Source organism: Bison bison, unplaced genomic scaffold (assembly GCF_000754665.1).
Source record: "Bison bison bison isolate TAMUID 2011002044 unplaced genomic scaffold, Bison_UMD1.0 scf7180017864115, whole genome shotgun sequence".
NCBI classification, from domain to species: Eukaryota; Metazoa; Chordata; class Mammalia; order Artiodactyla; family Bovidae; genus Bison; species Bison bison.
The window spans coordinates 1,003,175-1,025,615 of record NW_011494687.1 but is presented as its reverse complement, the minus strand read 5'-3'; the positions used below and the strand labels follow the sequence as shown (position 1 = coordinate 1,025,615).

The 22,441-nt window shown below is 47.3% G+C and overlaps 3 protein-coding genes across 4 annotated transcripts in view; 1 reads left to right on the top strand and 2 right to left on the bottom strand.

The window, feature by feature from the left end:
• RBMS2 (RNA binding motif, single stranded interacting protein 2) overlaps positions 1-1,216 on the bottom strand; it is a 78,246-nt gene extending 77,030 nt beyond the window's left edge. The window contains exon 1 of the mRNA XM_010839262.1: positions 966-1,216. The gene's annotated coding sequence lies outside the window, so the exon portion shown is untranslated. The remainder of the gene's footprint in view (positions 1-965) is intronic.
• Positions 1,217-1,577: 361 nt separating this feature from the next.
• On the top strand, positions 1,578-14,189 carry GLS2 (glutaminase 2 (liver, mitochondrial)). Of its 2 annotated transcripts, none has more exons than XM_010839264.1 (18): positions 1,578-1,869; positions 5,575-5,674; positions 6,070-6,221; positions 6,785-6,914; positions 7,445-7,524; positions 7,609-7,772; positions 8,296-8,354; positions 9,628-9,660; positions 9,947-10,005; positions 10,522-10,588; positions 10,714-10,764; positions 10,972-11,148; positions 11,835-11,966; positions 12,081-12,173; positions 12,365-12,426; positions 12,945-13,021; positions 13,314-13,377; positions 13,527-14,189. In XM_010839264.1, exons 1-18 carry the CDS (start codon positions 1,688-1,690, stop codon positions 13,681-13,683), a joined length of 1,839 nt encoding a protein of 612 aa, XP_010837566.1. In that variant the 5' UTR covers positions 1,578-1,687; the 3' UTR covers positions 13,684-14,189. The 2 variants fall into 2 exon arrangements, with proteins under 2 accessions (XP_010837566.1, XP_010837567.1); XM_010839265.1 differs by having other exon boundaries at positions 1,581-1,869; positions 6,100-6,221.
• Positions 14,156-16,293, bottom strand: SPRYD4 (SPRY domain containing 4). Its single transcript, XM_010839267.1, has 2 exons — positions 16,126-16,293; positions 14,156-15,785 (listed from the first exon to the last, which is right to left on the bottom strand). The coding sequence occupies exons 1-2, from the start codon at positions 16,208-16,210 to the stop codon at positions 15,247-15,249; spliced, it is 624 nt and encodes a 207-aa protein (XP_010837569.1). The 5' UTR covers positions 16,211-16,293; the 3' UTR covers positions 14,156-15,246.
• Between the last annotated feature and the right edge of the window lie 6,148 nt (positions 16,294-22,441).

Genomic DNA, 22,441 nt, shown 5'->3' with positions numbered 1-22,441 from the left:
CCATTAATAAGGCAGCCAGGGTATGCTGGAGTCCCTGAATTAGAGTCCTACCTACAGGAGAAGGGATAGGGCAGTTAAGGAATGACTTAAGCAGAGAAAAACAAACCAAAACAAAAGAAAGGTCACTCTACTTGGTTTTAAACTAAATAACATTCCAACCTTAACCAAGCCAAAGGAGAACTGCCTTTCCACAGAACATACCAGTGTATGGTTTTGATATTTCTTTTCCCAAGTTATCCTTGTTGCTCATTTTAATCCAAAAACAAAAAGGAAAGCTAGTGACATTCTGTGATACAGTAAGCCTCTAGCCAACTCTTAGTATTGTATCATACTGTCCCCACACAAATCTTCCTTCAGGAAAGAGGTCATTTCCTGGGATAATTCAATGGTTAATTTTGGTAAGGGCTGCATGGTGGAGAGGGCCTTGAGGTCAGAGACTGGAACCTATTAGGGGGGTTATCTGAGTCAAAGAAAATCTTAATTTCTGAGTCCTAGTTTCCTCATCTTCAAAATGGGACTAGTAACAGCTATTCTTTAGGTCTCTGGTAAGAAGGAGGGAGACTATATAAAGCGGTTGACACACCATAAGTTATTATTTCCATGAGCTGCTACTAAACGCTGTGAAGATACAGGCGAATGCTCTTCTTGTTGCAAATGATAAAATTTCTGAATGTGCTTAGTTTTCAAAATCCTTTTTGTACATCTTTTCTAACCGTGAGGAATACAGAGGCAAGCAATTAAAAAATAAGATAAAATTTCAGGAGCACCTAACGATTTATAAAATGTTTAAGGGCTCAGAATTAAGGACACCTAAGTCTTAAACGGCCACTAAGTAGTAGAAATAAAACGAAAACCCAGGCACCCTAGCAACCTAGGGTGATCTTTCCTCCACCCACAGATCTCACTTAAGTGCTGCAGGCTGTTTCCAGCCGGGGTAATTTCCGGCCGTCTGACTCCTCACTCACCAACACCACGTGCTGGAGACTCGGCGTTCCGCCTCGATGCTGTACTACGAGGGAGGGTACTGAGGGCTGGTTCTGGCCTTCGAATGTCGAAGGTCACCTAAGAGGCCTCTTGAACATGGCTCACTCTTATCCGAGTGAAAAGGGGTACCGCTCTCCTCTCTCTCCGAGGCTTCCATCGTTCTGACCGCCACCGCGTCCTTGGCCCTCGCCACTGCCCCAACTTCAGCTTTCCCGCCCTCAGCACCTTCATGTACCGCTAGCCGCAGCGGGCCAGAGCGCAGAGGAATCGGTCCGCTTTTATGGATGGCCCACCGCCTTGCTTTCATTGGATAGCCTCATCTTATCTCCGCCCCCAAGTTTTTTGTTTTTTTTTTTAAACTTTCTCAATGATTGGACCTGGGCGTTGTCCATCCCAACTCTCAAACACCGCCCCCTTCTCACCAGCTGCTGGACCCCCCCGCTCCCCACCCCCAGCCTCTGTTCCATCGCGTGCGCGTCTCCGCGATGCCCTGTCTAGGGGGAATTGGGTACACCTGGCAGTGTCCCGAGCCCTGTAGAGACCGGCCCCTCCTCCTGCACCAACCCCACCCACCGGGCCTCTCCTCTCCACTGCACCCCATCACTGAGCTCTCCCCACCTGGTCCGCGATTCTTCCGGCCCTCCCTCCAACCACCTCTCAGACGCCCTGGGCGCTCGGGCCGAGCAGGCGGCGAGCTGGGGGGATGCGCTCCTTCAAGGCTCTACAGAATTCGCTGAGCAGGGCTGGCAGTCACTGCCGGCGAGGAGGCTGGGGTCACCTGAGCCAGAACCCTCTCCTTACGTGGGGCGTCCGGCACCACCTCAGTGAGGCCGCGGCGCAAGGCAAGGAGACGCCGCACAGCCACCAGACGCAGCATCAGGATCAGTAAGACTCGCGGGACAGGGGCAAGGGACAGGCTCGCTCCCACTCCCACTGCGGTTCCCGCTAGCTTCCGAGTCCTATTCCCTCAGGAACGCATCCCATCTTCCTTCTCCTCTCCTAGCTTACTGTCCTGCGATGCCTTTTCCTTTAGATTTGGGGCTTTGGGTACGCCACGCTCGGGCGGTAAAGTGCCGTCCGCCCGGGATGGCTTTTGGGCAGGTCGGTGCTCGGGATGGTGCCTATCCAAGGTGCGTACTTAATTGGGAATGCTGGTGGGCGCGGAGTGTTGCTTGGTGCACGTCTCTGAGTGCAGGGCAGTGTGAGCACTGCCCATCCTCACCCTCCTTTTCTCCCTGATCCTCGTGTGTATTTTCGAGGATGCGTGGGTGTGGAACAGCCTGCCTTGTGTCCTGGTGTACTTGGATCTGTGTGTGACCTGTGTTTCGGCATGTAATGTGTGATGTTCGAGTGTTATCTGTACGCAGATAGGTGCGTATGTCATCTGCGTATGTGTTGTGTTCGTAATCAGGACTCCCTAATCTAGAATAAGGGTGGTTCTCCTATTGGTTTTTGAAGGAGGAAAATCTATAATGGAGGGGAAGATCATAAGACGCAGATCTCCCAAACCAGAACCAGTCAAGAGCCATTAAACGTGCTGCGCAGGCGGCTCCCTGATTTAAGGTGTTTTCTTCCTTTGGTCTCAATCAGCCTTAGAGGCTGAACCTCTCTCCCCCACCACCCAGGAACCCTTAGTGGGTGAGCCTCTTGTCTTCCACACGCAGAAACAGACTGAGCAGGAAATTTTGTCGTCCCCAGAAGCCAACACAGACACTATGCAGGTAGCCCCTGCTCTTTTATAGCAAGAATAAGAAATGAACCAACTCCCCTGTCATTGACATCTATTGAGGACAATCAGAAAGATATGCACACTATAATTAAAATAACCAGACAGACCACTCTGTCTTCTACCTCACCACCACCGGATTTCCTGTCTCCAGGCCAGAATACTGGAGTGGGTAGCCATTCCCTTCTCCATGGGGTCTTCCCAACCCAAAGATCGAACTCAGGTCTCCCACATTGCAGGCAGATTCTTTACTGTCTGATCCACCCAGGAAGCCCCCTGTCCTGGCCAGGTAACATTCAATAAGCTTTATCTATTTATCCTTGATGGCTCAGTTGTAAAGAACCCACCTGCCAATGCAGGAGACTCCGGTTCTGTCCCTGGGTGGGGAAGATGCCCTGGAGAAGGAAATGCAACCCACTGTTGCCTGGGAAATTCCATGGACAGAGGAGCCTAGCGGACTACAGTCCATGGAGTTGCCAAAGAGTTGGACAAGAGTTAGCAACTAAACAATTTATTATTGGTAAGAATTGTTACTATGCTATACATCAGCCTCTTTTCAAGGAGACACAGAATGTTTAAACTTTAAAGAATAAACCTTCTGTCTCCCAGTCAACTTTCCATCCAAACTTTTCCCAAATAATCACCTTGAGAGAAATAATGGTGGGATAGAGAAAAGGTTTAATCTCCCTCACCCTCACATCTTCTGTGGGATGGGGAGCAAGAGACATCCCTGGTTCCTGTACACACACACCTCCTTCCTTATCCTGTGGCTCAGGTAATAGAAGTGTGTGTGTGTGTGTGTGTGTGTGTGTGTGTGTGTGTGTGTTTAACTGGAGTATTTGATTTACAGTTGGAAGTGTTCTCAGGAAACTTGATCCTCCTACCTCTTGCTGCCTGTGCTCCCAGAGACTTCTTGGTTAAAGGCCTTGGACTGATACTCCTTTGGGCAGAAGGAGTTGAGGGCATGGAGGGGGATGGGCTCTGGGAATGTGGCACCATCCATGAGGGGAAAGTGTTCTTGGTGGAGGAGGGTAGCAAAGAGAAAAAGCCCTTTAATTCAGGTTATTGTTTTGTTTTTTTAACATTTAGCTTTATTTCTAATTATTAAAGAAAAACAAGGTAAATAGAGTATCAAGGAAAAAATTAAGGTCCCAATATTAGAGGCAACCATATATCTGTATTCAATATAAATCCATGATTTATATCCACATATATACTATATGCTATATATGGATATATAAAAATTTAACAAAAGTAGGATAATATTACTATTCTTTGATCACCTATCTTTTCCATTTATAAACAGCTTTTAATATGATTTAATGTGTGCATGCATGATATTGTCCTTTTAATGGCTGCTGTTTTGTCATTGTAAGATTCCATTATATTGAGATATCCTAATTTATTTAACCAATCTTCAGTTCGGTTACTACATATTCTTATGCAGTTGTTCAACTGTGTCTTAAATTCTTAGGAAATTTTTCTCCGCAGAGACATCTGTCATTGATATCTTGTACAACCTTCTAGAGATATTTTATGCAAATATCAACAATTACATGTTGATATCTGTGGTAGGGGAACTAAGATCCCAATGCTGCCTGGCCCAGCCCTGCCTCCAAAAAAAACCAAGAAGACACGACAGTAGAGCAGGGAAGACTGTTTTCTGTCAATAAGGTGGTATGTTGTGTCATACCAGCAGCATAAGCAAAACTAGGAGTTTGGGGAAGCCTTTACAGAGTTAATAACATTTGATATGGACTTTGTAGGATGAGCAGGACTGTACAGGTGAAGGAGGAAAAGGTCTTTCCATGCAGAAGTTTCAGTATACACAACAAAGGCCAGGAAGCCTGACAGTGCCTTAGCCCATCTGGGGAGCCACCTATTTATTACCTGTACCGTACTATAGTACCATAGTATAAACAGTGTTCTTCAGCTTGCTTCTCTTATTTACTTCTTTTGTTTACTCCTGGCATAACTGGAGTGTGAGGGCATGGTAGAAAGTAGGAAAGGAATGTTGGCAGATTTTAAAGAGCCTTTAATGCCATACCAAGAAATAGAACTTATTTTGTAGGTACTAGGGAACTATCAAAGGTCTGATTAGAGAAATGATATTTGAGTTTTAGAAAGATAACTGTCACATTGTGAACAATGGATTGCAAGTCAAGAGAATGTGTAATCGACAAACAAGGAGCCACTGAGCATCTACTTTGTGAAAGATAGTTTTTCATGGAATGTCGTTGAAATTAAACCTCACATTACCCATGTGAAGCAGATATTAAACCCTTATTTTAGAGATGAGGAAGCAGGTTCAGCTGTATTAAATAACTTGACTTACTATCCATATTAAGACCACACAGCTATTATGGGGCAAACTCTGTACTTTCTACTACCCCATTCCAACAGAGGGGGAGAGAAGAAAAAGCACATGGATTTGATAAATTCATCCAGGTTTGGTTATGGGTGTAAGGTATGGGGATTGTCCAAATGATTCCATGTTTCCAGCTTGGCTTGTGGGTAAGTGGTAACACTATTAATCCAAATGAGAACCACAAGAGGAGGAGCAGAGGGAGGGAGGCAGGCAAGATGACCTCAGACTTGGACATGCTGAGTTTGCAGTGCTATGGTACACCTAGAAATGCAGTTATTTAAGAGGCACCTAGAAACAAATGTCTGAAGTTTAGGAACAAAAGAAAGCTGGAGAACAGGACAGATGTGAAGGTTAGAATTATAGGGATAGATCAGAAGGTTCGGGGAGGACGTGTAGACCAAGGACACCTCCCTACTGATCAGCCTTGTTCTAACAGGAGGAGCAGGGAGCAGTTCTCAGGTTCCTGTCCTTCTCCCCTGTCTCTGCCTCCAAACAGTGACTCTTCAGAGAGTGGCATGCTGTCCCGTCTGGGTGACCTGCTCTTCTACACTATTGCTGAGGGACAGGAACGAATACCTATCCACAAGTTCACTACTGTAAGTTCCTCTCCACCTGCTCGGGATACTCATCCCTTAGGATCTCTGGAAACTGGGAAAAGGAAGGTAGGACAGGTACAAGGCAGCTAACGGGCGGCTTCATTATGAGGATGAAAAACAGCTGATGGTAGCAGATAGCCTAGGCTGTCCCAGAAGGGGTAATTCAACCCTCTGACTCTGCCTATCTTCCTGGTTTGGCACATACATCCAAGGGGGTCAGAAACCAGCTGCCTTGATGAAAAAGGGCAAGGAAACCCATGTTAGCCTTCAAAATTGTTATACTGCATCCTTTCTTAGTCTGCAAACCCATTTGTTCCACCTGTTGTAGTAGTTGGGGTTGAGTTCATTGTGATCCACTGGGGGAAATGATTAGGATTGGATTATTGTTCTTGTAGTTGACCTTACCAGGCTTCTTTCCCCGGAAGGCGCTGAAGGCCACCGGACTGCAGACGTCAGATCCCCGGCTCCGGGACTGCATGAGCCAGATGCGCCGCATGGTTCGACAGTCCAACAGTGGTGGCCTCTTGGACCGAGATCTTTTCCGAAAGTGAGGGCCCGGGAAACAAGGGCACCCCCTCTCAAAACTGTTCTGGGGACACAGACTTGAACAGCCAGGAGGGATCCTAGGGATTCAAGTCAACCCCTCACTTAATTTTATTATTTACTGGTTACACAAGCAACACGTGAATATGCCTATACTTATTATAAAAATTCAAACAACAGAGAAATACATGTTCTCTTTTCCCTCTCTCCCCAATCCCAGTCCCTTTTTCCAGAAGTGAACAGATTAGTAAGTATCTTCTAGGTAATGTCCATATACATATGTAAACATTTAAGATTTAAAATATAAAACCTACTATACAGATTATTCAGGTTTTTTTTCCTCCTAGATAGTGTCTTGGAATATCTTTCCATATCATTACAACCCTTCATTTTAGAGGCATAGAAACAAGACCCAGAAAAATCCAGCGATAGACCCAAGGTTACACACACAGCTGTTGGTCCCAAACCCAACGACCACTCACACTTTTTATTCCCAACCCCCATGCCTCCACATGAGTCACAGCTGTGTCTCTCCAACCCTCTAACCCAATTGTGTCCGGGATCCAGGTGTGTGAGCAGCAACATTGTGCTACTGACTCAGGCCTTCCGAAAGAAGTTTGTTATTCCTGATTTTGAGGAGTTCACGAGCCACGTGGACCGCATCTTTGAGGATGCCAAAGAGCTCACTGGAGGCAAGGTGAGGGCCAGGGGATGGAGGGGCAAGGGCTCTGGGCCAGGTATACCTTGCTTCTCGGAGATTTCCTGGCGCTGGAAATCCAATTGACGAGAGATGAAAAGCAGAACCTCTAAAGTGGGGGACAAGAGCTTTATGTATTTTTACCTGTGATTTCTAGAGCAAGTGAGGGAATCTGAGGTTTTTATGGAGACAACTGACATAAGGATTCAACAGAACTTTGAAAGAGACTATAGGGTTATTGAGCCTAAGGAGAGAAAGGAAAGCTAACCCAGTATTCTCTTTGTATTAATACCTTCTATGCACTTTACTGCTATCTCTATAGGAGTGTGTCTGCAGAAGGGTAAGGCCTAGGACTTAAGGCTTCAGTGTCTCTAGGAACACCAGGCAGGAGGGAACCCTGTTGTCCTGCACAAGTCAGAATTTTAGCTTTTATCTAAAAGATTCTCCTGATCCTGAACCTCAGCTCTGTTCCCCCTCTCCATGTCCATTTCTCCATTCTGTCTCTGTTTTCTCTACCCACTCCTATGCAGGTGGCAGCCTACATCCCTCAGCTGGCCAAGTCAAATCCAGACCTGTGGGGTGTCTCGCTGTGCACTGTGGATGGTCAACGGTGAGATGCTGGGTGAGGAAGGGAAGACAGGGCACAGGTGCAGAGCATAGTCCAACCCCTTTCACGGCCCCCGTTTGCCTCCAGACACTCCGTGGGCCACACAAAGATCCCCTTCTGCCTGCAGTCCTGCGTGAAGCCCCTCACGTATGCCATCTCCATAAGCACCCTAGGCACAGACTACGTGCACAAGTTCGTGGGCAAGGAGCCCAGCGGCCTGCGCTACAACACGCTCTCCCTCAATGAGGAAGGTGAGCACTCCCTGGGCCCGGACCAGACTCACAGATGTCCCTTTCTTATCCCACCCCTCTCCCAAGGGTATGTGTTTCTTTGCCCTTTTTTTTTTTATCTTTGACTGCACTAGGTCCTCATTGCTGTACAGACTTTCCCTAGCCGTGGCGAGTGGGGCTACTCTCTAGCTGCGGAGCACTGTCTTCTCACTGCAGTGGCTTCCCTTGTTGTGGAGCACGGGCTCTTGGGCACTCAGTCTTCAGTAGCAGCAGCACTCAGGCTCAGTAATTGCAGTGCACAGGCTTAGTTACCTTGTGACATGTGGAATCTTCCTGGACCAGAGATCAAAGCCGTGTCCCCTGCATAGGCAGGGGGGATTCTTTACCACTGGACCACCAGGGAAGTCCTCTGCCCTTCCTGATCAGCTCCGTCACTCCATCCTCCCCAGCAAAGAAACCTTTCCCATCTACCCTGCAGAGTGGGCAGGCTGTAAAGGTTTTACTAAGTGGCTGATAAGACTCTGGGTGGTTTGTATTTCCCCAGGAATCCCCCATAACCCCATGGTCAATGCTGGTGCTATTGTCGTGAGCTCCCTGATCAAGGTCAGTGCTACCTAGGCTTCTGGAAGGTACTGCTTTCTATTCACCTTGTTCTTCTATCCTTCATATCTGCCTGTCTCTCCAGGGAGATTGGTGGGGCCTTGATTCCTTTGAGGGTGCCTAGGAGGCAGTGAAGACACAGAAGGGACTCATAAATTATGCTGAGGACATTAGTAAGAGGAACTGTATCCCTGCCCCCACCCATGAGTCTGGAGCCCAGAGCTTCCTGGCCCAGAGAGAAGACAGCAGGTCCTGACCCCAGCCTAGAACCAAGGGCCAAATGCCAGACACAAGGGGAGGACAGCTCTTTTAGGTACTGATTGGCCACTTCTGGGTGAGGGACACATGGAAAGAAGGGTGAATGGCCAGACTGGGGCAGCTATTCACGTCACCCGGAGCTGTGAGTTGGCCTTGAGCAAGGAAGTCAGGCCAGCCTGTCAGCTGTAGGTCTCCCAGGGCTTGAGCAAGAACCTGAGAGCAGTGTGGGCAGCAACAATCCAGAGCCAATCACAGGCCCTCCTGAGGAAGGTGGTGTTAGGAACCCTCCCCCTAGGGACTCAGGTGTCAGAGTTCCTGCAGTGTTGACACTATAGTTGACACAGAGAGGAAGCAATTGAAGGTTTGGGAGGGACCAGGCTCTCCCCTTGCTCTAGGATCACTCTGTCTACAACCCTGTATCTGGGACCTGCCTCATCCCATTCCCATCTAAACAGGCCCTACTGACGTGACCCTCAGCTAAAATCTTTAACTTTACTTCAATTATCAATATAGTTTATATAGTTGAGCATTACAGTGTATACAACACAAACCCTCCTCCCATTCCCATCACTCACTCCAGTCTTGAGATGGCTGTGGGCGTCAGGAATAGCACAGAGTAAGGCTCCAGCAGGGGAATAAGCAATGAGGATGGGGAGCAGGAATAGGGGCGGGGCTTGGGGACAGGACTGGAACCAGGAACACGGAAGTGGGAGTGGGGGATGAGGATTGGCATTGAGGATGGAGATGGGAGTGAAACCCAGGGATGGGTGAGGCTCACAGATAGGGTGAAATTATCTGTACTCATTACTTGATCATAAACTCTAAACGGTTTTTAAGATCACTACATAGGCATGGATACAAAAAGTCTCAGTTAAAAAAAAAAAAAAAGTCACTGTAAAACGCAACACATGCCCAGTAGCAAAACCAATCTAACAGTCTGTCTCCACTAGGTCCTTCTGGCCCTCCCTGTCAGCCTCCTAGGCTTAGAATACTGACAGCTCTTTTTGTTGCCTTGCAGATGGACTGTAACAAAGCAGAAAAGTTTGATTTTGTAAGTTCCCTCGCTGCTCAGCCCCTGGCTGCTTTTCTCTATGGCAAAGTGTCCATTCCAGCTGCCCCAGTGCCTGGCTTTAACCCCACTTTGATGGTGCACCAGCCCATACTAGAAGCCTTATTTTCAGAAGTGTGGGGATCTGGTGTCAGGGAGGAAGACCTTCAGAAGTCCCTGCTGGGATAAGGACTGAGGAGTGCAGAGGGTTAGGAGTGCAGAAGCCTGTGTGTGTTCACTAGGGGTCTTCACGCATGGGGTGCCTCCCATGCTTCCTTTTCTCTTCCAGGTCTTGCAATATCTGAACAAAATGGCTGGGAATGAATACATGGGTTTCAGCAATGCCACGTAAGGCCCTGTTCACAGGACTGGCTAAATGTGTGTGTGGGGGGCGGTGTTTTGAGGGTGTGTACACACATTGAATCAAGGAGGAGGATAGAATGTTAGGAGGAAGGAATCCCAGGGGAACTTTGACCTCCCAGCTTCCTCCCTGCCCCATCCTCCACATTTGTTTGCTTTGTAAAAGAATTTGTTCCATTTCTGTTTAGTACTTAACGTGAAAAACAGCGTGAGAGTCTGCACCTGGGCCCTTTCTTGCCAAGCTTCGCAAAGCCAAAAATGTCATTTTCCTAGGCTAGATGACCACACCATTGGGGTTTGGTCGTTTTTCACACTACCATAAAGCTGGGCCCAGTGCTGGCTGAGGTTCAGACATTTCCTCCAGTATCACTGGGAGAATTTATAAAAGGGCTGATTTACTTTGACATGTGCGATCTAGTTTTCTGTCTGAGGGAAGGTATTTTTCCCCCTTCTCCTCACACCCATCTTTCCAATGTCAACTACTAAATTGGGTGTCTCCTTCAGATTCCAGTCAGAGAAGGAAACAGGGGATCGGAATTATGCCATCGGTTATTATCTAAAGGAAAAGAAGGTAACCGGGAGAGGCGGTAGAGAAAGTCCCTGGGATTCTGCGGCTGGTGTAAGGGCAGAGGGGGTTGGGGACTTCTGGCAGTGCGACAGAGACTGCTGATGGCTCTCTCCTCTTCTTCCTTGCAGTGCTTTCCTAAAGGGGTGGACATGATGGCTGCCCTTGATCTCTACTTCCAGGTAAGCAAACGCCACCATTCAGGGTCAAGGGTATAACAGACTGCCTTCCTTCCTGTGACCCACAAGATGGTCACCAGGGGTCCCGGGGTCCTTCAGAAACACCAGGGCAATTTGTTGAAGAGTCAAGGTGTCAAGAACATTGCTTTACACCTCAGAGCACAGCATTCAGGTCCACTTCGCACCCTCACCTCTGCCTCGTCTCCACAGCTGTGCTCTGTGGAGGTGACCTGTGAATCGGGCAGTGTCATGGCAGCCACCCTGGCCAATGGTGGGATCTGCCCCATCACTGGAGAGAGCGTGCTGAGCGCGGAAGCCGTGCGCAACACCCTCAGCCTCATGCACTCCTGCGGCATGTACGACTTCTCGGGCCAGTTTGCCTTCCATGTGAGTGCGTCTGGCCCTGCCATCCATTCGTCACGAGCCCAGAGCCAAGAAGAGAGGACACTGACTCTCTGAAGGTGGAGAGGTGGACGTGTGTTCCTGCCTCTCACTCACTAACCTCCAGCCGGGCAATTTAGACCAAGAATCCTTAGGGGAGTTTGCCAAACACAGCAAGCCCCTCAAACACATAAACGCAGGAGGGTACAATTTCAGAACCACTCTGCTGCCGCCCTTCACACGGCTGGAGACTCTTCAAGTCTCATACAGGCGGTCACTTCCAAAGAGAGGCTTTTCTGACCACCCACTTCCCCATTGAGCACCTCCCTCCCTCCCTCCCACTTCATCCTCAATCACAGCACCCTGCTCTTTTTCTAGTGTGTTATCCTAAGTTGATTATTTTTGTCTTTGTCTACCTGTTTATTGTCTACCTCCTACCACCTGAATGTAAATTAACTGACAGACTTTGTCCTAGCTCTAGGACAGCGTCAGGCACAGAGTAGATAGGTTCCTTACTGAAGCCACAAATTTAAAAGAGGGTAGGGGCGGACAGGAATAAGAAAAGCTAATTTACAAGCCAACAGTTTGAGATGGGCGTGGCCTTGCCCATGCAGTCATTTGGGGTTGGCTAACTTGTTAACCCAGAGTTGGGGCATCTCTGGCTCATCCTCAGTTCCAACTTTGTCCCCAAGGTGGGCCTGCCGGCCAAATCAGCTGTGTCAGGAGCCATCCTCCTGGTGGTACCCAACATCATGGGGATGATGTGTCTATCACCTCCACTGGACAAGCTGGGGAACAGCTATAGAGGGGTCAACTTCTGCCAAGTAAGTTACTTTGCATATAGTACTTCATATTTTTGAATGAGAAAATAAATGCAATTTTGAGCTCCTACTAAGTGCAGGGAGGAAGTAAACAATCTCTTTGCCTTACAATTCTAGAAGTTGGTGTCTCTCTTCAATTTCCACAACTATGATAACCTGAGGCACTGTGCTAGGAAATTAGACCCACGGCGTGAAGGGGGAGAAGTCCGGGTAAGGAGAACCCTTGGGGCGAGGGGACTCATAAGACTATTTCAGAAAAGAACATTACATAACACTTCAGTAAAACCCTAGGCTAAGTTAACCCCTAAGGCTAACCCATGAGGGAGGGGGATAGGGAAGAGCTGGGCATGGGTGGGTTCAAAGTCACAGTTCATCTCAGGCGGGTCTGATTTGTTTTCCAGAACAAGACTGTGGTGAACCTCTTATTTGCTGCCTCTAGTGGAGATGTCTCAGCTCTTCGAAGGTACTTCTACTCTGACCAAATACACACAATAAAATACTCCTAGTCAGAGATCTCATTAGCCGTCAACATAGCCAAATAGTTAAGTGCTTCAGCCTTACAGTCAGACTGAATGGTCAGAGACTGTATTTAAATGAGTTTTTTTCTTTAAAGTACAGTGACTGCCATGTGATAAGAACTTAATTAATGGTAGCCACTGTTGTGATTAATCTGGGTGTTAAAAGCAGAGTCCTAGGAGGTCGGTAAGACCTTGCCTCAAATGGACTACCAACATCAATGAATCTGTACTGGGCACCTACTACAGGTAGGCAGTGATGTTCCTGGAACCATCACACTCCCCCCGACACAGGAGTTGACAGCCTCATCAGATAGAGAACACAGACTGTACAGAGTCCGCAGATCTCGTCATAAGCTCTGTCTTGCTTTTTCTGGAACTCATCCAGTCTGACCCCACTTCAGAAAGGCTACCAGTGACTTTAGGCTGATCTGGGCAACTCCAGCTACTTTCTACTCCCCTTTAGGTTTGCCTTGTCAGCCATGGACATGGAACAGAAAGACTATGACTCCCGCACCGCCCTGCACGTTGCTGCCGCTGAAGGTATCTGAAGGTTAAAAATAAAGAGGGGAGGCAGATCCCAAGACCTTTCTTTTCTACCAAGAGTGCCCCCCATTATGTGTGCCCTCAAGGTTACAGAGGAAACAACTAGTTTTTGTCTGGATGGCCTTCAGTGCTCAGGCTATTAACTGGGTGCTGCAGGGAGCAAAACTGGGAAGAAGCCTTCCCCCACCCCTTTTAGTTCAGACTCCAGCTGCCAAGTGTCTGTACTCATGTTAACACCACAAGCCTTAGAATCTGTACCCTCTCATTTTCCTTGTGCCCATGTTCCTAGGACACATTGAAGTTGTTAAATTCCTGATTGAGGCCTGCAAAGTGAATCCTTTTGTCAAGGACAGGTGAGTAGGATTAAGCTAAAGTGGGGGGGCGGGGACTGAAAATAGGCAGCAACCTCTCTACTTCTGCGCTCCAGCCACCAGGTAGGTATATAACCAGGGCACTCTTGATGTCTTCTTTGCCTGCTCATGGTCTCTGTTCCTCCTCTCAGGTGGGGCAACATCCCCCTGGATGATGCTGTGCAGTTCAACCACCTGGAGGTGGTGAAACTGCTCCAAGACTACCAGGACTCATACACACCATCTGAGACTTGGGCTGAAGCTGCAGCTGAGGCCCTGTCCAAAGAGAACTTAGAGAGCATGGTGTGAGCATGGGGCATGCATGGTCCCTGCCCAAGAAAAAGCACAAGCTGGCCACACACTTAACATATAACCACCAAACATGCTACGGAGGGCCGCACTGCTTCAGTGGGGACCAGGACTAAGGCCAGTGCTTTTTGTGAAAGAGTCAAAATACCCCCATTCCCTTGGCAGAAAGAGTATAGAGAAGTGCCTTTGTGGACACCTGCAGTAGAGCTATCTGCAAAGATTGTGGGCTTCTTAAAAGTACAGACTAATGGCTTAGCCCACTCCAGATCATCCCATGTCTTCAGGCAGGTCCCCTCTTCTCTCCGAAGAAGCCATTCTGAGAGACAGTCTGGCGGAGGGGCTCTAGCCACCTCACACGTGTATATATACACAGAAGAGGGAGCTATGTACCAGGCTTTAGTAGTCTGGAGACTTCCCCCTTGGCCAGAAGTGCTGCTGCTACTGCTAATAGCAATTTTATAGACAGAGAAAGTATTTTGTGCTCAAATAAACTTTAATTACACAAATTATTTTTGCCAGACCCAGTCCTTCTCTTTCTCCCCTAGGGCCACCCAGCTGCATCACCATCATAAAGGTATTGTAGAGTAAGATGGAACCACAGGGGCAGACAGAGCCCAAAGAATACATATTTCACACACATACTCACCCCACTAGGTTTTCCTCAATCCCAAATACTGCTTTAGATTAAGTGTATTCTGCTGCCAAGTGGGGGCAACTGCTCAGGTCTGAACAAACCCCCAAGTGAATTGTGTAAGACCTTAGGCCTCCTTCCTTGCTCTGGAAGTCAAAACTGTAGCTGAAATGAAGATGGACCGCCTGGAGAATAAAATTTCTAGCACTAATTCCCTCAATATCCCCCATGTGTCTCTTCCCCTTTGGTCATGATTGTAACTGGTCCAGTGATTGCAACAGATGACCAGGTATCACAGGTGTGCAATTAAGGCAGATGGACTCAGGGTGAGGAGACCTGCAGCTGTGTGGGGCTGAGAGTCTTAACACTGAGGCATTAGGAAAGGAGGGCTCTGTTCTCATCCTGACACAGTCAGTAAAGCACTTCCCGAGGGAACCAGAGTCCAAACTCTGTATGTGCTGTACAGAAAGGGCCAAGTCATTCACGGCACCACTCCTCCAGCCAGAGGTAGAAAGGATTTACTCTGGAGAGATTAGGTAGAGCCCCCAAAACAAACGAGTTACATGTGGGCAAACGGAGGGAGAGGTAGCACAGTGATGAAATTCAAACAAAGCTGAAGGGTAAGACCCCCAGGACTGAATACAGTCTGAGAAAGGCCTGGACACAGGGAGGCAGAGAGATTGAAGGATTCAAGTCAGAGAAAGTACATTCATAGTAGCCTAGGAAATTGGCAGTAGTTTGGGGGAGGGGAGAGCGTGGCCGTATGCCTAGCTTTCACAAGGTAGGAGAAAGGAAGATAACAAATATTGCACAGAGGACCCATCTCTGAATTTTGGGAGCCAGCAGTTTCTTCGGGCACAGTTAAAAGGTTTCAGACACTTGGAGCAGGAGGCAGGCCAAGAGAGTGATTAGGGACTCCAGTCATGGACATACTAGAGCCCTTCAGGTACCTCAAGCCCTGAATGGGTCAGCAGCTCTCCATCCCAAAGGGCAAAGGCAGGCACCACTGGACCCCGGAAATCTGTCTGTAGTATGTGGACCACAGCAATCCGGCTCACATCCACCAGGCTCAGCTTCTGGGCCTCATACTCCAGCAGCAGCCCCACCTTCTCTGGCTGCCCCATGCCCTCAACTGGGGCTTTCTCGTTGGCCAACATGGTGTGCCACTTGCGCTGAGCATAGGTGAACACCCAGGAACGATCGTCAACACCGATGCAGCTATCGCGAGACATGTCCACATCTGCCACTCCTATCCGGAACTGCTGAGAGCGCTTCACTGTCACCTCCCAGTAATGCCTGCCACTGGTGACAGCTGTGTCTGCCAGCACAACTGCCCACTCCCGGAAGCGCTCCACATTAAGGGCTAATTTTGTGGGCTCCAATCCCACCATGCCGTATTTGACACCTGTGTCACCTTTGAAGAGTAACAGGCTGCTGTGGGCTGTCTTTTCTTCCAATTTGAAACTGATGCCTGCGGGCAGAGCAAAAAAACTGGATAATGACGTGAGCTAGAACCCTACAACATATACAAGCCGATGTAAAACAGGCAGACAAATCACGAGGAAACACGGAAGAGTCAGAATGTCGAGCGGACAAGAGAGTGGGGGCGCTTTAGTACGGGCAGCCCAAGGAGCCGAAAAACTCGGACTGGAGAAGCCGTGTAATTTAAAGAAACCAGTGTCCCGCGTTTGGAACGCAGGTGGAGGACGGGAATGAGTCGAAGGGGCTGGGAATGTTTCTCCCGCGGGCTCCAGGAATATTAGACGGAAACTATTTTGGACGTAAAAGAGAGTAAACGCATAGAATCCTACCTCTGCGGGCTTCCGCGGCGGCAGCCCCCAATCGTTTGGCTCCCCGGCGGCACAGACACAACGAACGTGCAAAGGGGAGCGCCATCTTGCGCCACGGATGAACAGGGCACGCCCCCAGCTGAGACCCCTGCCCCCGCCCATCTGCCCGCCTGCTCCTCTTGCACGTAGCGTTCGAGAGCGCGCGGCGCAGTGTGATGACGTAAGAGCCGCCATTTTAGTGAGTTCTGTTTCTGTTCCCTCGGGGGTTGGTTAATCGGTTATTTTGCGGAGAGGAATGCTGTTCTTATTTTAACTAAATAGGACGTTTAGGAAGTGTAGCAAGATGGTTATAAGTATAGATTTTAGAATTAAACAATGATTGGATTCGAGCCCACCACCTGTGTTGTTGTTGTTCAGTGGCTCAGTCATTTCCGACTCTGCGACCCCATGGACTGCAGCACGCCAGGCTTCCCTCCATCACCAATTCCTGGAGCTTGCTCAAACTCATGTTCATCGAGTATGTGATGCCATCCAACCATCTCATCCTCTGTCGTCCCCTTCTCCTCTTGCCTTCAATCTTTCCCAACATCAGGGTCTTTTCCAATGAGTCAGTTCTTCGTATCAGGTGGCCAAAGTATTGGAGCTTCAGCATCAGTCCTTCCAATGAATATTCAAGACTGATTTCCTTTAGGATTGGTTGGATCTCCTTGCAGTCCACGGGACTCTCAAGAGTCTTCTCCAACACCACAGTTCAAAACCACTTAATTTTTCTGTGCCATAATAGTCTCATTGAAAAAAAGGTGTCTAGCTGTCAGCCATAGTAAAAGTTAAATGAGAGAATACCCTAGAGTACATCTTGACAAATAACAACCACTGGGTAAGTGGCGATTGTTAACAAAAAATATTAATAAATGTTGGTTTTGTGTTTTCAGAGCTGGTAAGGGAAGGTTTAACTCAATATTTGGTTTTCTCAGCTTACCCCAAAATATCACTATTTTGGTTCAGAATGGATCAGTTAAGTGGGTGATTATTGAGGGCCTACATTTTGAACGTTTTTATTTGCTTTAGTCTCTATATCCCTGCTTTCTAGAATTATAAAGCCTCTTCTCAACACTCTACTGGCCACCCAAATAACATCCCATTGATGCTAACCAGGGTTCTGTGGGGCTTCCCAGGCACAGAGGCCTTTTTGTCTCCCATTTCTTGTAAACATGACTCCAGCTTCCATGACTTGAGTTCCAAAGGGCAGATCAGCCACAAAACCACCTGAGGCAAAATTAAAGCTCATCAAGATTAGGAGACAGGTTGTTAAGACCAGTACACATCCTATTATTGTCAACAACCCCACTCTTGAAACTTTGCAAAGAAAGAAGCATGTGTGCCTTACTGCCTTGATTCTTATCACATACACTTGCCTGACTATATAACCTCTTCCTACACACTGGAGGGGTAGGAGGAAAGGGGAGTGGGACGGTTCTTGAGGCATTAGCCTACTGCAGTCCCCCTTTGCCTGGCAAAGAAATAAAACCACTCTTTCCTTCTCCTCCATAACTCTGGCTCCCTATTTTTGTTTGGCATTAGCACATAGACAGCCAAGATTCTGGCATCACAATCTTCCTCCTATTCCCCCGAAAAAGGGATTTCAAGTCTTTCAGCGCCTAATTTACCAAAAATTATTCTTTTATTCCAGAGTTCCAACTACTGGGCCTGTGGCAATGTCCCTAGTTCAGGGACTGTCATCCTTGACCTGAACGGGGACTTTCTTGTTTTAAATGTGGTAATGTGGTCGCCTCTAAATTGGTCTCCCAACTTCCACCTGTCTTCCAGTGTTCACACTACAGTCAGAGTGATTTTTTTTAAGTTTTATTTTTGGCTGTGCTGGGTTTTCATTGCTGTATGGGCTTTTATCTAGTTGCTGTGAGCAGGGGCTACCCTATGGTCACTGTGCCCGGGTTTCTCACTGCGGTGGCTTCTCCTGTGGAGCACAGGGGGTTTCAGTTATTGCGGCTCAAGGGCTCTGGAGCACAGAGTCGGTAGTTGTGGTGCTCAGGCTTAGTTGCTCCGTGACATGTGGATCTTCCCAGATCAGGGATCAAACCCGCGTCTCCTACACTGGCAGGTGGATTCTTTATAACCGAGCCAGCAGGGAAGCCTCAGAATGATATTTTTAAATCACAAATCTGTTCATGCCACGCTACTTTTATCTTTTGGGGTTTTTTTGTTTGTTTTTCTCTACTTAAATGTTTTACTATGCCTGCATCAAATTCCCTTGCACTGTTACAAGGTTTTACATGATATGACTGCTGCTTAACATCTTTTTCCCACAAAGCACAGTTCTTCTTTCAAAAGTCTATGAATCTAGTGGGAAGGTTGATGAGAATATTGGCAGCTGCATTATCATGGACTATGTGCTGTGATTGAAGTGGTTATAGGATGCTCAGGAAGCAAAGGAGAAGCCTCTGATTGAGTAGTACATGAGGGATTGTTGGGAAGAGCCTTCCCAGAAGCCATATCTATGGCTTGCAAAACAAAGGTAGTTAAGCTAATTTTGCTTTCCTACACACTTTCTCTTCCTCTATCCCTTGACTTGGTGAACTGTAACCCACAATTGTGCCCAGGCCAGAAAGCTGGAAGTCCTTGACTTCTTTGTCTCTCTCACTTAACATATCTCAGTTCAGTTCAGTCGCTTAGTCGTCTCTGACTCTTTGCCACCCCATGGACTGCAGCACGCCAGGCTTCCCTGTCCATCAGCAACTCCCAGAGCTTGCTCAAACTCATGGCCATTGAGTTGGTGATGCCATCCAACCATCTCATCCTCTGTCGTCCCCTTCCCCTCCTGCCTTCAATCTTTCCCAGCATCAGGGTCTTTTCCAATGAGTCAGTTCTTCACAGGTGGCCAAAGTATTGGAGTTTCAGCTTCAACATCAGTCTTTCAAATGAATATTCAGGACTGATTTCCTTTAGGATTGACTGGTTGGATCTCCTTGCAGTCCAAGGGACTCTCAAGAGTCTTCTCCAACACCACAGTTCAAAAGCGTCAATTCTTCAGCACTCAGCTTTCTTTGTAGCCTAATTCTCACATCCATACATGACTACTGGAAAAATGATAGCTTTGACTAGATGGATCTTTGTTGGCAAAGTAATGTCTCTGCTTTTTAATATGCTGTCTAGGTTGGTCATAGCTTTTCTTCCAAGGAGCAAACGTCTTTTAATTTCATGAGTGCAGTCACCATCAGCAGTGATTTTGGAGCCCAAGAAAATAAAGTCTGTCACTGTTTCCATTGTTTCCCCATCTATTTGCCATGAAGTAATGGGACCAGATGCCATGATCTTAGTTTTCTGAATGTTGAGTTTCAAGCCAACTTTTTCACCCTCATCAAGAAGCTCTTTAGTTCTTTGCTTTCCACCATAAAGGTGGTGTCACTGCGTATCTGAGATTATTGATATTTCTCCCAGAAATCTTGATTCCAGCTTCTCACATATCTGATTGTTATTATTATTTCTCCCCTGGTCTGCTGCATTGGCTTTTCACCTGGTCTTTCATTCTCCTCAGTGAGGCTGAGGGAACATTTAAAGAGGCTAGCCCACCCATTCGGTTGTGAACTCATAAGGGGCATTAAGTCCCTTGTACTCTGTGCTCCTGCGTCTCAATGTTCCCCTTAGTATAGAGTAAGTGTTCACTGTTTTTGAATAAAGGAATACATAAGGGAGTTTTGTGCCAACGTTCTTGCACGCACTAGCTCATTCCTTCCACCAGGGGTCAGCCTGGCTCAGCCTTTCCATCCCTATTAGGGTGTGAGAAGAGAGGTTTCCATTCTCTTCAAGACTAGAAGCACACGTGTGAAGGTGACTTTTCCTTCAGTAGAGTCATCCTCTCCCAGGTGACTCTAGTGGTAAAGAACTCACCTGCCAATGCAGGAGACAAGAGATGCAGGTTTGATCCCTAGGTCAGGAAGATCCCCTGGAAGAGGCCATTACAACCCACTCCAGTATTCTTAACTGGAGAATCCCATTAAGCTAGGAGCCTGGCAGGCTACCATCTATAGACTCACCAAGAATCGGACAGGACTGAATCAACTTAACACAGCATTCAGTAATGAGAAATTTCCAGGGTTGTATTTCTGTAGGACTTCTTCTGTTCCTCCTGGTCCTAAGAGCTAAAGTGATCATTCCATGTTCCTCACGCTGTCAGACCACACCTGTATTACTTTATTCCCTGCTCAGGGAATAGTTTCTTACCTGTTATCTCTTGGATTATTTCACTTTCACAGGCTATCTATCTGATAAACTCACCCTCATTCTGTTGATCTATCTGCCTCATTGCTAATGAACAAGTAATTAATTCTTGAACATTTCCATGCATAATAAATAATTAGGAAGAGATAGAATTTTACTTGACAAAGAAGGAAAAGACATTTAAGCTAGAGGGAACAGCTTAGGATAAAGCACTGGCTTATGAAATAGAGTGGATGTTAGACGAACAACAAGAAGCACAGTATTCCCAGAGTCACACGCTAGGGAGATAAGGAGTAGTTAGAAAAGTTGAGGCCGAATGATGAAGAGTCATGTATGCCTTGATAAGAATGTTTTTCAGGCATATAAGAGTTGTTAAAGGGAGCACAGGGTAATGACAAATTACAGGTCCTTTTACAAACAGAGAGCTGACAGCAACATGGAAAGTGAACTGGAGGGGATGAGACTAGAAACAGAGTTAAGCAGAGTTCAAAGACTCTGGGAGTCTTTGGTGTGGGCTCAGCTATCCAAAAAGTAGAACTGATGGAATTGTGGTTATTGTTAGATGGGATTGAGAGTCAGGAGAAGGAAACTTGATTCATAGGTTTCTGACTTAATGAGAGGATACAGCCAGGGAAGGGGGGGGCGAGGCAAACCCACGAGGGAGGGGATATATGTATACGTATAGCTGATTCACTTCATTGTACAGCAGAAACTAGCACAACATTATAAAGCAACTATAATAAAATTTTGAATGGGATACAGAAGGAAAAACATGTTTGGATGGGGAAAGATAATTAATTAATTTCAGTTTTGAACAGGCTGAATTTGTGGTCTGTGGGACACCCAAGTAGGTGAAGACATTCTGTAGGTATCTGGATATAAATTTCAAAGGAGGGGATGACTTAGATGAAGTCATCCAAGGAGAGGATGTAAACTAGAGTAAGTAGGGAATAAGCTGAAGGTGTGATCCTAGGGAATACCAGTATATGAGATATAAAAGTGCTTAGAACAGGACCTGACCCATAGCAAACATTGGTCTGCCTGGCTTGGGTTACATCTGACTCCACAGGAAAGAAAGTTGAGAAGGAGGCAAGGACAGGGTCAGTTCAGTTCAGTCGCTCAGTCGTTTCCGACTCTGTGACCTCATGAACTGCAGCACGCCAGGATTCCCTGTCCATCCCAACTCCCCAAGCTTGCTCAAACTCATGTCCTTCTAGTCGATGATGCCATCCAGCCATCTCATCCTCTGTCGTCCCCTTCTCCTCCCGCCTTCAATCTTTCCCAGCATCAGGGTCTTTTCCAGTGAGTCAGTTCTTTGCATCAGGTGGCCAAACTATTGGAGTTTCAGCTTCAGCATCAATCCTTCCAAGGACAGGGTAGACTAGACTATTTACTCTATTTCTTGGATTACCCCGTTTCTAACACGCAGGGGCCCTGGCCTGATACAAGTGCTAATTGGAGCCCTTAAATATGAGTGGGAGAGGGATGATGCCCTCAGAGCTTGGTGATTGTTCTGGACTTTGCCAGGAGTCAGCAGTCAGCAAAGCATTACCAGAGAAAGAGAGAGAAGGGGGGCCCTCAGGAGCTAGCCAAAGGGGCTGCTAGGCTAGCTTGTGCTGTGCTGGGGCCTTTGTCCTACTGAAACTGTCCACACAATGGAGCTGGGTTAAATGCTGACCTGGCATTCTAAGTACAGGGCTGGAATGGAGATTCCACGTGGTGGAAGCAGAGACGGATGGTCACCCAGCCCCTCAGTACCGTATCACTATTCACCCACACTGTAATTGCTAGAGAGGATGGTCCATACTTGATAAGCATGAAATTGTGTTTATATCTGATTAATGCATGAGTCAGTTCATTTATATTTCAAGGCAGTCAACTTAACATGGATGTATTGCTCAGGTGTATATCATCTTATCCTCATACAATCCTGTATGATCAACAAAGTGGATTTTTTGTGTTTCTTTTTTTAAAATTTCTTTCTAATTGAAGTATAAATGCTTTACAATATCGTGCTGGTTTCTGCTGTACATTAACATGCATCAGCCATAGGTATACATACATACCCTCCTTCTTGAATCTCCCTCCCACCTCCCACCTC

Coding starts and splice junctions, on each gene's coding strand:
- GLS2 (XM_010839264.1), top strand. CDS start 1,688: ATGCGCTCCTTCAAGGCTCTACAGAATTCGCTGAGCAGGGCTGGCAGT. Junction 7,773..8,295: donor GCTCTCCCTCAATGAGGAAG/GTGAGCACTCCC, acceptor GTATTTCCCCAG/GAATCCCCCATAACCCCATG. Junction 13,022..13,313: donor GCACGTTGCTGCCGCTGAAG/GTATCTGAAGGT, acceptor CCATGTTCCTAG/GACACATTGAAGTTGTTAAA.
- SPRYD4 (XM_010839267.1), bottom strand. CDS start 16,210: ATGGCGCTCCCCTTTGCACGTTCGTTGTGTCTGTGCCGCCGGGGAGCC. Junction 15,786..16,125: donor CGCCGCGGAAGCCCGCAGAG/GTAGGATTCTAT, acceptor CTCTGCCCGCAG/GCATCAGTTTCAAATTGGAA.